Source organism: Lepidochelys olivacea (assembly GCF_965140295.1).
Source record: "Lepidochelys olivacea isolate rLepOli2 genome assembly, chromosome: 21".
NCBI classification, from domain to species: Eukaryota; Metazoa; Chordata; order Testudines; family Cheloniidae; genus Lepidochelys; species Lepidochelys olivacea.
Window position 1 is genome coordinate 15189476 of NC_140431.1, and position 13079 is coordinate 15202554.

General features: G+C 56.3%; 1 protein-coding gene across 2 annotated transcripts in view; it reads left to right on the forward strand.

Annotated features, from left to right (window-relative positions):
- Positions 1–13079, forward strand: part of NAV1 (neuron navigator 1) — a 298657-nt gene that overhangs the window by 196961 nt on the left and 88617 nt on the right. For both annotated transcript variants that reach the window (XM_084611036.1, XM_084611037.1), the window contains one exon: positions 6322–6687. In XM_084611036.1, coding sequence (XP_084467162.1) covers positions 6322–6687 — 366 coding nt within the window. The remainder of the gene's footprint in view (positions 1–6321; positions 6688–13079) is intronic.

A 13079-nucleotide genomic window follows, 5' to 3' on the forward strand; every position in this document is an offset into this window, starting at 1 on the left:
CAGGGGTCTGTGTCCATTTGAAGCCTCCCTCCCCCCGCTCCGGCTCCCACGGGAACAGGGGCTCAGCCAACAGGGTGTTTCATCGGGGAGCCCAGCGAACAGCTCTCACTAGCCCCGCCGCCCCTGCGGTGGCCAGGAGGGGGCAGCACAAGCAGCAGGGAAAGCAGAAGGGCTGTGGGAGATTGAAGTGCTTTGGTGAGGAGTCCCGTGGTCACCGCTCCCCCTAGGGGCTGCCCCCAGCAACTACAACAACCGTTTGGTGCAGAAGGTCCTGGGTGGAATCCACCTCTGACCAGGGCAGCTCTCTGCATCCCCTTTCCCACACCACAGAGCAAAGGCCAAGCTGTGCCTCTCAATGGAGGGTCTCAAAGCATTCTGCCATGGCTGGCTCCATATCATTATTACCCCCTTTTACAGGGGGGAAACTGAGGCACAGAGCAGGGCAGTGACTTGTCCCGGGTAATGCAGTGAGTCAGTCAGAAAGTCGGGAGCCTTCAGAGAGCCCCGCAGCCCCCCCAGGAGGCGGGGGGAGGTCCCCTAGCGAGACACGGGAACGTGCCATCCCGCTGCCCAACACCACCCAGCGGGCAGGGCTGATTCCCCCAGGTCCTCAGCTCCTGCCTCCCATCCAGAGATGCACAGGGCTTTCCCTGTGCCAACCCAGCACGCTGTCCTGGTGCTGAAGGAAGGAGACTCCTCATGGATCAGAGGCCGACCGCACCCATCCCCTGAGTGCTAGGCACCAGGGCCCCGTCCTGGAGATGCATGGCCTGGCCTGCCTGCATCGTGCCCCATAGGGCTGCCTTCCCTAGGCCCTGCGCAGCAGCAGCTTGGGCTGAAACTGGGCCCCTGGCTCCAACCCAGCTCCCCTTCCGACCCATTCACAGCCGGCAGGAGGGAGCCGTGCTGGCTACGTGTGGCAGCACTTGGCTGTACAAGGGGGGGCATCATTTCCGCTCCAATGGGATCTTTCTTGGACCAGTTGCTAACATAGGGGTAGGGATGGAGTTTCCTGGGTCACCCAGAACCATGCCCCTCATAATAAACATGATACCCTGAGCTCTCCCCTGAGTGGCCAGGCACATCTCCCCGCCCCCAGGTTCCCTCCAAGCTCCTGCCACTGGCTAGCTGGGATTGGGGCATGGGCCTTTGCTGAGAAATGCTGGGCCCAATCCCACGAAGGCCTGGGCCCCCCTTGCTCCAAACAATGGCTGCAGGCTCAGCTCCTGCTGGGTTGGGGGGCTCCGTTAGCCAGCATGGCCTGTAGCCGGGAGGGCTGGGCTAGTTGGCCCCTAGGGCAGAGCTCCGGCCCTATTGCAGCACAGCTCCGGGGGAGCTGCCTTGTCACACTCCTTTCCCTCGGAGCTTGGAGCTGGCAGCCCTGTCCGACTTGAGTAAGTTTTTTCCCCTCCCTGGCTCTGTAGCCCAGATGAGCTAATGCAGAGACAGCAGCTTCTCCAGGGATCTGGGCTCGGGGGGGGAGTCTCACTTGGAGGTGATGAGACTGAGCTACCGGAGCAGGAAAAGGCCGTGCCCTGGCGAGGGGTGGCCGGCGGGAGGGAGCGCGGGCAGGGTTAGCTCCCTGCTGAGTCCATGGAATCAGCGGCCAAGTGATAACGGCAGAGAGGCCAGTGATGGGAATGAGAGGGGTCAAGGCAGCCAGCTGGATTGCAGCGAGCAAGGAGCCGGGGACAGGGCTGAGAGACAGGGAGGCTCCTGGCCAGATCCCTTCTGCGGCTGCCTGGAGGCCTGGGACGTGAGCGACTGCTCCCAGCCAGGTGCCCACTGTCAGATCTCTGCACAGCATGGTGTCACTATCTGAGCTGAGACCTGTCAGGGCCGTGGGACCCTCCCTGCCCCGGCGGGAGGGGCGGGGAGATGTACGGTGAGGGTGGCCCCTATCTCCACCTCGGGGAGCTGAAGACAGAGCAAGCTGGCAAACCCTTCCATTTTCCAGCTGCTGTGCCAACCGGAGGGCAATGCCACGGAGAGGTGTTAGAGCCCTGGAGAGACTCTTTTCTTCATTTGTCCATGAATCAAAACAAATCAATCAACCATCGCACCCATCCCTGGGAACGCCAGGCCTCTGTCTATGGGTGCTCGGGGTGAGGAGTCGGAGGGAAGGCTCCACCCCTCCGTTCTCCTGCTATCCGGTGGCTGTGCCTTCCCATCTTGCGTAACCAGAGCCTCACGCTGGATCACTGTGAGGGCACTGGGGAGAGGGAGAGCTGCCTGCTGAGCTCCACCCGAGATGAGTCAGGGCAGAAGGGGAGGAGGGCAGGGCTCCAACCCATCTGCTTTGCTTAATGTTTAGCTGGCAGCTCACTAGCAACCGCTTCCTGCAAGCAGGAGCCTGGCCCAGCTCCGTGCACCTTTATTCCCTTGGGCACCGTGTGCACAGAGACACTGGTGCCCGGAGTGGGGTGAGCTAGACCTACCTGAAAGGAGCCATCTGTGCACGAGCTGCGGAGCTCACGGGCTGAGCACCAAGGCCGCACAAGGGGAGCAGACAGAGAACTCTTGCCCTGCTCTTGCACCAGCCCCTGAGGCGAGCCCAGAAAAAACAGCAGCCCCGAAAGCAGGAGCTGAGGGTCAGGAGCCAAACCTGCAGAAACCATGAGCTGACTGTGAGCAAGAGGCAGGGATTGCGCAGCAGTGGTTGGGCCTCAGATGGAGAACTGTGTCCAGCTGTGGGTACCACACCCTGAGAAAGATGTGGACATATGGAGAGAGGCCAAAGGGGGGCCCAGCCACTGAATGGACAAAAACGTTTTGCCACATATGGACAAAAACGATCAGAGGTTTAGAAAATCTGACCTGCAAGGAAAGATTGAAAGAATTGGGCACGTTTAATCTAGAGAAGAGAAGGCTGAGACGGGACCTGAGAAGTCTTCAGATAGCTAAATAATGTTATAAAGAGGACGGTGATCAGTTGTTCTCCCTGTCCACCGAGGTTGGGCGAAAGGAATTGTCTGAGTTTGCAGCAAGAGAGATTCAGGTTAGATGTTAGGGAAACCTGTCTACGGGTGGCTAAGCTCAGGAACGGGTTACCTTGAGAGGTTACGGAATTCCCCTCGTTGGAAGTTTTTGCTAACAGGTTAGACAAACACCTGTCAGGGATGGTCTAAGATACTTAACCCTGCCTCAGCACAGGGGAATGGACTAGATGAACTCTTGAGAACCCTTCCAGCCCTGCATTTCTATGCAGCAAGCACAGGCCAAGCATGCAGCCATCACAAGCCAGATGCACGGGAGCTGAGAGCTCCGGAAACACCAGCCAGTCGGGCCCAGACTAGAACACATCCAGGGGTCTGCACAGAGAAGAGGAGACAGGTGTACACTAGCCAAGCCCTCGAAGAATGCAACGTGCCTGCACTGGGGACCCCCAGCACAAGCCAGGGGGGCACGTGCCAACTGCACAGAAACTGTGAGCCATGTGCACGAGCAGAGTATACCGTTGTCCGTGAGCAAGCCGGACCCGCAAACGCACACACACCACGGTGCAGGAGCTGAGCATTTGAAAATCACCAGGGTGCAAGAGTCCATCACAAGAGCCAAGTGCACTGAAATCGCCATCGGGGGCCAGGACCAGAACACACAGGCAATACGAGCCAGGCGCGCTGGATGTGCGGGAAATCTGAGCCAGTGGCCAAGGGCCCAAGCGGAGAACGCAGGCACGAGTCAAGGGAACAAGGTCCGTGTTAGCCCTGAGAGCCTCCTGCTGGAACAAGGCTCGTGCACCGGCCAGAATGGGCACAACAAGATCAGTGCACAGGGAGTCAAACCTGCACACTGAGTGCAACAGACGCCGTGTGAGAGAACGGCCTGCACATGAGTGTTTGCCGAGCGCCCTGCATGTGGGCTGGGCACTCTGAGATCATGAGCTAAGAGCGCCGTGCGCGTGAGCCACACTGCAGGAGACAAGTGTGCAAATTGCCAGCCGTACCGCAGACTGTGGAAAACGTTGGTGCAAGGTTTGGGGCAGGGCTCCTAGGCTTTTCTTCCGTCGCCGATCAATGTCTAGCGCCTCTCCCAGCCTCCAACGCGGCTGCTCCCAACCCTGCTTCTCCATGGGTGCCCCATGCCCTGGGATCGCTGAGTCCGCTCCCGGTTGCGCACCCATCAGTGGGGAATGTGGATGCGCACCGAGGAGTTGTGGTGAAAGCCCTTTGCTCGCTGCCTGGGTCTGCAGCTAAGGTTTGGGGGTTCCCCCAAAACCCCACAGGGGAGTGCCAACTCCTGCAACTTAGCCAGCAGTTCTCCCCCCCTCGCACCCTGGCCTCTTCTGCTCTGGTGGCGCGATGGGATTATGTCCCAAAGCGGCCATCACCCCACCATGCAGCTCGGACTTGACTCACTCAGCTTCTCAGCTGAAGCAGCTAAGCACTGAGTAACTGCAGGGACGGGACTCCCCGTCCCCCTACATCCCAGCAGGGCAGGGCAATGGGCGAGGTTGTGTCTGCTCTGTGCCTTTGCAAATGCCCTTGGATTTCAGGCCAGTTTCCCTTTGGTCATGGCCTTGCGCTGCCTGATGGGCCAGCGAAACAGACCATGGGGACAATCCCTGGTTTAGCCAGGGCCGAGTCAGCGAAGTCTCTCCATCCGCTGCCTACCACGCCTGCAGGCGTCCCGAGCCTCTGGAGGCATCTCCGTGGAGACTCCCCGGTCTGAAGGAGGCGGGCTCTGGGTAGCAGAAGGAAGTGCAGTGTGTGTGCAGTGCGGTACAGATTGGAGGGGCTGGGGAATTTGGCTGATACAAAAATAAGGAAGTAAAAGGCTGGTTTGAGTGCATGGCAGGGGCTGTGCGAGCTTCCTCCACCCACCACTCTGCTGATGCCCCTCAATCTGACCTGCTCCCCGCACTGCTCTTCCAGCCTTGGGCTGCCCCCACCCCAGCGCTCTGCTGATGCCCTTCAATCCTGACTTGCACCCCCGGCCCCCTCTGCTTTTCCAGCCTAGGGCTTCCTCTGCTGCTTCATGCCACAGCTCTCAGAGGCCCATGCGCCTCCATCTAGCCGTACAACTCCCTCTGCTATCCAAGCCCTGGACTCCTCTTACTCAGCTCTGCCGGTGCCCCTCAGTCCCCATGGCACTCCCCCTGGCTCTTGTCTCTGCTAGATTCCAGAGATCAGTTGCTTTCTATGGATTCAGAACCTGCTCCCCATCTGGCTAGAGTGGCTGATTCACAGCCAGGGGCAGGATCCCAGTGTTGGGGTGGGGGGAGCATTTATGGCAGCCGAGTTGTCTGTGTGAAGTTCCTCCCCATTACAGGCAGATGGAAGTGAGTTTGCAGACTCTCTGCTCTGGGGCCTGCCATACTCTAGGTGCGTCTGTCAGCAGGGGACGCAATACTATCCAGGCCTCATTGAAATCTTTATGGGGAAATGCATTTCCCGGTGCTTGCACCCAGAGAGCCCCTGCAAGTCCCTTCCAGCATGGTGCAGCAGCTTGCGCGAAGCAAGATGTTGGCAGCTTTGTCCCTCAGTTTACAGGCTCCAAAACATCCACTTAATTTAGATTTAATAGGACAACGCTTGTGCGTCAACCAAATGATTGGAACCAGCTCTTCTGGGCGGTTCTCCAGAGCTGTTAATCCACTGTCGATTTGTTTTTAATCATCACTTTGTATTTAGCATCCAATACCCGCTTTATGGAATCAAAACGAAAGGGGGCCCTCACTGGAGTGGGGAGCCCGCGCCTGTCTCTGCTGCCTGTCAAATCAAGGCACAAGGAGGGAACGGGACGCCGTCCCCTAGATTAATCTTGGAGCCATTTATGCGCTTTCCAGGATCTCTTGCTACTTCCACGGCTGCCATTGCTTTCCTGCCACGCTGGAGGGCTAGAGGCAAGGCCACTGCAGAACTCAACTCCTCGGTACCATTAGGCTCAGAGAGGGAGGATGGCCTGGTGGCTTGGTGCCAGCCTGGGACCTGGGAGACTTGGGAAGGGCCCAGGAGCAGTGCAGAGCCATTTGGAGCCGGAAGGGACATAAATGAGGGGAGCATAGGGGCAGCTGAGATCATGAGAATAGGGATCGGGGGCAGCTGGGAAGAAGGAGAGGATTGCGGTTAAGACAGTGGCCTAGCACTGTGGACTCCTGGGTTCCCATCCTGGTTCCACCCCATCCTTGAACCCGAAGTGTCAAAGCTGGGTGGCTAAGAACATGCCCTAATTTCCAGAGGTGCTGAGCACCTGCAGGTCCGATAGCAGGATGGAGCCCAGGACTCCACCTCTCCCCTAGGACCAGGGCTGCTTGCTTTGCGCTCGCTGCCCCAGGGCACGCTCGTCCCTAAAGCTTTGCTCTCTGCTCCTTCCTTGCAGCTCTTTGGAGATGACCTGCTACGACAGCGATGAAGCCAACCCCAGGAGCGTGTCCAGCCTGTCCAACCGCTCCTCCCCGCTGTCCTGGCGCTACGGGCAATCCAGCCCCCGGCTGCAGGCCGGGGACGCTCCCTCGGTGGGTGGGAGTTGCCGGTCGGAAGGCACCCCCAGCTGGTACATGCACGGCGAGCGTGCGCACTATTCCCACACCATGCCTATGCGCAGCCCCAGCAAGCTGAGCCACATCTCCCGGCTGGAGCTCGTCGAGTCCCTGGATGCCGACGACGTGGATCTGAAGTCTGGGTACATGAGCGACAGTGACCTGATGGGGAAGACCCTGACGGAGGACGACGACATCACCACGGGGTGAGTGCCGCTGCTGGCCCTAGACAGATTCCGACTGGAAATGAGGTGTACGTTTTTGCCCGTGAGAGTCATTGACACTGGAACAACTAACAAGGACTGTGGGGGATCCAAAGATTGGATTCTTCTCTAAATGACCTGCTCTAGGGATTATTGTGGGGAAGTTCTCTGCCCTGCATTATACAGGAGATCAGACTAGATGATCACAATGGTCCCTTCAGCCTTGGAATCTGAGTCTACGAGATGCAGAGAGAGAGAGACAGAAAGAGCAGATGGATGGATGGATCGATAGATGGGTGCATATAGGGATGGATGGATAGATGGATGGGCGTGGATGGATGGATCGATAGATGGGTGCATATAGGGATGGATGGATAGATGGATGGGGGTGGATGGATGGATCAATAGATGGGTGCATAGAGGGATGGATGGATAGATGGATGGGGATGGATGGATGGATCGATAGATGGGTGCATAGAGGGATGGATGGATAGATGGATGGGGGTGGATGGCTGGATAGATAGATGGGTGCACAGAGGGATGGATGGATAGATGCATGGAGGGTGGATGGATGGATGGATAGATAAAGGGGTGCTTAGAGGGACGGATGGATAGAAGCATGTCAGGGGGTGGATGGATAATTAGATACATTGCAGTGTCCTTCCCCCACCCACTATGTTTCTGGTGGGTTCTCTGCTTGGTGGCGGGTGAAATTGGGATCAGGTGGCCTGCAGGGATGGTGCACCTTGTGCCAGGCCAGCGGGCCAGCATCCTGTACGGTGCTCTTGTCCCGGGCATGGGGGCGTGTTTGAGAGGATTACAGGCTGCCTGGGGCAGCTCTGGAAGTATCTTTTATCTGATGTAAGCAGCATTTGGGGATCAGCAAAGTTAATGGCAATGACGCTGGGTTGAGAGCCAGGCCTGGTGCCGAAACAGCCCTGCTAGGCCGAGGGTTTGTCTGCACTGCAGCTGGGAGGGAGCGTCCCAGCTCAGGTAGACGCACATGCTGTGCTCAAAGCACAAGGGGCAGCGTGGCCACAGCAGATCAGGCTAGTCTCCGGAGTACGTTCCAGCAGGGTTGGGTGGCCATTGCCCGTGCCGCACCTCTGTTTGTAGCGTACTAACTCAAGCAGGGCTAGCATGTGTCATTCTTGGCCCCTGCTGGGAAGCACCTCCCAGCTGCTCTGCGGATGGCTCCTGGGGGACCACATGACAGTGCTCAGGTGCAGTGTTCCAGGGGGCTGGGAAGGAGTGCTGAATAACCACGAGGAAGCTGGTGGGCTTCTGAGCTGTTCCACAATGTGAGCCATTCACTCCTCGCTCAGCTCCTCGGATCAGAGAATCAGAGAATCATAGAATATCAGGGTTGGAAGGGACCTCAGGAGGTCATCTAGTACAACCCCCTGCTCAAAGCAGGACCAATCCCCAACTAAATCATCCCAGCCAGGGCTTTGTCAAGCCAGGCCTTAAAAACCTCAAAGGAAGGAGATTCCACCACCTCCCTAGGTAACGCATTGCAGTGCTTCACCACCCTCCTAGTGAAAAAGTTTTTCCTAATATCCAACCTAAACCTCCCCCACTGCAACCTGAGACCATTACTCCTCGTTCTGTCATCAGCTACAACTGAGAACAGTCTAGATCCATCCTCTTTGGAACCCCCTTTCAGGTAGTTGAAAGCAGCTATCAAATCCTCCCTCATTCTTCTCTTCCGCAGACTAAACAATCCCAGTTCCCTCAGCCTCTCTTCATAAGTCATGTGTCCCAGCCCCCTAATCATTTTTGTCATCCTCCACTGGACTCTTTCCAATTTTTCCACATCCTTCTTGTAGAGTGGGGCCCAAAACTGGACACAGTACTCCAGATGAGGCCTCACCAATGTCGAATAGAGGGGAACGATCACGTCCCTCGATCTGCTGGCAATGCCCCTACTTATACAGCCCAAAATGCCATTGGCCTTCTTGGCAACAAGGGCACACTGTTGACTCATATCCAGCTTCTCGTCCACTGTAACCCCTAGGTCCTTTTCTGCAGAACTGCTGCCCAGCCATTCGGCCCCTAGTCTGTAGCGGTGCATGGGATTCTTCCGTCCTAAGTGCAGGACTCTGCACTTGTCCTTGTTGAACTCATCAGATTTCTTTTGGCCCAATCCTCTAATTTGTCTAGGTCCCTCTGTATCCTATCCCTACCCTCCAGCATATCTACCTCTCCTCCCAGTTTAGTGTCATCTGCAAACTTGCTGAGGGTGCAATCCACACGATCCTCCAGATCATTAATGAAGATAATGAGGATCTGGGGCTTCATGTTCCAGTGATCATCTGGCTGTATTTGCCACTTGGTCTGCGATCTGGCTTTAGTGGTTTCTCCTTCCACAGCAACTAGGGTGAGAAATTAACGTGCAAGAGCATCTGCCGTGCACTTCTGCAAAGGGCCAGATCCTCAGCTGGTGTAAAACAGTGTAGCCCCATTGACTTCAGTAGTTCTGTGTTGATTTACACCCATTGAGAATATGATCCTTTAGTGGTTTGGGAGAGATCAGCTGCCTAACCAGAAGGGCCGTTGGTGGGGGAGAGGGAAAAGCATGACTGTAATCAGAAGGATGTGATTTTAACGTCTCAGGACCTGATAGGGCTAGAACCAGCAAAGATGCTTTTGGGGCTCTTCAGATTTTTCTTGAGTACCAACCTGGGATCGGTGGGAGAGGGTACTAACTGGTCCCTGGTGCACATGGGGTTAAACTCAGCTCAACTTCTCTTCCCCACCCCCACCCCCACATCAGGGAAAGGCTACAAATGGACTGGATGGGAGAAAGCATCTTAGGGAAGGTCAGTCTCCATAGCCAGGGTGACAGGACTGGGTTAACCCCAGGCTGGGATGTTCTTTGTGCCGCCTACCTTTGGTTGATGGCCATGTGTGTGTGATCCCTAGTTAGAGACGATACCCCCTACCCCCAGAGGAAAAACCCCAGCTGACTGCCCCTGTGCTGCTGGAATGTTTGCTGAGCCATCCCAGGGAGACGAAGGAGAGCACGGCTCCAAGACAGCTCACCCTAGGTCTGCTGGGACCCCAGCAGTGGATAAAAGCAGCCGGGAAGGGGGTCAACCAACAATTCCTGACCAACCCTCCAAGGCAGGATGCCCAGAAACAACACCTCCCTGGCGTCCTTCCCGCATGCAGCCCAGCTGGCCCTTACACATGCTCCATGTGGGCAGAGATGGGGGCCCCGATCCTGGGTTGTGCTCAGCTCTGTCCATTCACCATTGATGTCAGTGGACATGGAGGGGATCTCATTTGATACAGCCCAGCTCTGGCTGGGGAAGAAGAGCATTTGGCCTTGTCTGTTCCTCGCTGCATATCAGAAATGGAAACTTATAGGGAGAGATACAATGTCATGAGTTTTCCATTTATCCCTGGAAGTATAAAGAGGGGGAAAAAATAGCCCAAACATCCTTCAAGGGATGGGGCATCACCTTGGTCCTAAAAATACCCATGCGGCATGGAGAGCTCTGTACAAGTCCTTGTTAATTTCACAGCTCTGGGCTGCAGATGTGTAACCAACGAGCCCTGAGTCCAGTGACTCTGCCAAACCTCCTGGCTGTTACCATCAGTGGGCGTTCAAGTGAAGGGGCAGATGGATCCAAGTCCCTGATGCACAGGAGCAGGGGGGAAATCTGTATTGGAGAGCTCGTTCAGTCCCCAGAGGGTGCTGGGTCATTCAGCACCCCACAGCAGCACTCCGCCTCTTGCGGGTCCCCCACTAGAAGGTAAGGCTGCTCAGCACCTGGCAGGATCAGACCCTGAGGCTAGCGGGAGTCATCAGCCAGCCAATCCCTGCAAAGAGCTGTGTCCAGTCTCCCCAGCCCATTTGAGTTCTCTTCCACTCTTGCCCGGGAGAGGTTTCTGATGCCAAGTAAGGCTGTGAAAGTGACTGTTAGAAGGGGACAGATGGGTGGGACTTTTTGGATTTAAAGCATGTGTTGTTTTCTTTTGAAACACAGCCCTCCCCATGCTGATCCCATGGAGCTCTTGAGATACTGCCTGGGGGGTTGTGTGTTGAACAAAAAACCAGTCCCCGTCTCTTCCCTGCCCCCACCTCTGACTCAAGGCCAGAATTTCAACACATTGGAGGTTTCCTGTTTCAACGCATGAGAAAATAAATAATCCTGGTATTTGATTTGTCCCAGAGAATGGGGCGGTATTTGGCCTACTACACTGCTTAGAGCTCCTAGTCGTGCCAGCTGCTTGTGGTGTGCGGTGAGAGCCCGCAGCTCTGGTGGGTGTCTTGGGGACCCTCTGACACATGATGAGTCCTGTAACCCTGTCTGTTTCCCCTGATCCCAAATCTGTTCAAGGAGCCGTGTCCCTTAACACACTCAGTCCCTTTCTTTTTGGCCAATGTGGGTGAGCAACAAAGGCAGCTGTGAGGGGGTGGGTTGAGGAGAGGGGGGCGGCTGTGATAGCCACATATGCCGACTTAGCGCAGGTCACCTTGGATCCGGGAAAGTGACTGCTCCCAGAGACAAGTAATGGGGATTGGGTCTCTGCATTCCCCCTTTAGGGCATGTCTACACTGCCATTAAAAAACCACAGCTGGCCTCTGCCAGCTGACTTGGGCTAAGGGGCTCGGGCTAAGGGGCTGTTTAATTGTGTTGTAGACACTCAGGCTGGAGCCTGGGTTCTAGGACCCTGCGAGATGGGTGGGTCCCAGAGCTCAGGCTGCATCCCAAGCTGGAATGTCTGCACCACAATTAAACAGTAGCTTAGCCTGAGCCCCTGAGCCTGAATCAGCTGGCCTGGGCCAGCCGTGGGTGTCTTAACTGCAGTGTTGACAGACCCTTAGAGCCCATAGTGTCCGTACTGTATGGATGTGGAGTGGGCTTGGTATGCTGATCAAGGATAGTTTGCTGCTGCGCCCTTTGGGAGGTTCGGTAGGAGCCTAGAGCAGAAGCCGGGCAGAGCTCTGAGGCTGCCCTGGGAGAGACAGAGCCAGTTTGGGATCTGACCTACAGCCCATCAACATCCAGGGGAGTCTTCCTGAGACAAAGCCTGCCAGTTCCCTCTGCGCTCAGCAACGGGGCTTCTGCTCTTGGGACGATAGGAGCCGGAAGAGTTGGGGCCCTGAGCTTCTTTTTTGGAAAGTGTGATGACTTTGGAAAGTGTGATGATGTAGGGCTTAAGGCTGGTAGCAAAGGCTGGCTGGCTACGGGCATGGGGGTTACTGGCTTTTAGTTCTAGGTCACGGGTTCAGATCCTATCTGGAGTGGTGATGATGATGCATTACTGCCTACAGGTGGCTGCTCAGTGGCCTTTGGCGATGCAGCGGTGGTGGGTCTCTGTACAGGTTGTGGCCATGTGAACACATCATAGGGTACTAAGTGACCTTCTTTACTGTGGGTAAAGGCTGAAAATGGGCCAGAGCAACTGACCTCCTTGATCTGCCCTAGAGATGGATGTTGCCCCTTTGGCCCGAGTGGCAGCCATATCCAGGGTCTTGCAGGGTTGTTTCTGTCAAGAGGAGAACTCGATGCTGCGACTCAGGTCGGTTGTTGGTGGGATCTGATTTATTTACAAAGAATGTGCACACAGGCACGTCCCTCTGAACGCCGCAGAAACTAGGAGCAGCAGGCAGGTTCATCGCTCAGAAATCCCCACGCCTGCCCCTCCAGCGAGCTCTGTGCCCAGGAAGCTCCCTCTCTATGCTTGACTCTTCCTCTCAAGATCAGGCTCACAGCTCCTTCTCCTGGCTCTCTGCCTCCAACACACACAGCCCGCAACTTCCCAGCTCCTGCATTTGCAAGCAGGGAAACCCCTCAGCCCACATGGATTAGCTGTGACTGCCACGTGGCCTGTTGCTTTGGGCGGTCTCCCACGTTGTCTGCATCTGCCTTTAGGCTTCATTGCTCCCATTGAGCCTAAAAAAAGCCTGGTTAGTACCCAAGGTCAGTGCTGGTCTTTGGATCAAAATCCCCCACCCCACTCGCATTGTGGCCGCCTTTGGCACCTTTCAACATAGCTGGGGGACGTGGATCAGGCATGGGGCACTGAGAGGGGAGCTCTCCTGCGGTACCAGTTCTGCGGCTGCTCACTACCTGGAGCCCCAGTCCCGCCACGGGGGAATGACGGACGGTAATCCGGGCAGCTGCTTCCAGTGCCGTTCAGTGCTCTGTGCGCAGGCATGAAGCCCCGGCAGCAGCTGCCAGTTTATTATTGGCCCTGGGGCCGAGTGAAAGGCAAAGCACATGGGTTTGCAGAGAGCTCTGTTAAAGTGGCACGTGTCCCTATTGGCAGGGTTCTAATTACCGCCCTAGTGATTGGCTCAAGGATTGCCCCCCACACTCCTGCCTGCGGAATGAAACATAATTGGTTCCCTGTGCAGGTGAATCCAGCTAAATATAGGA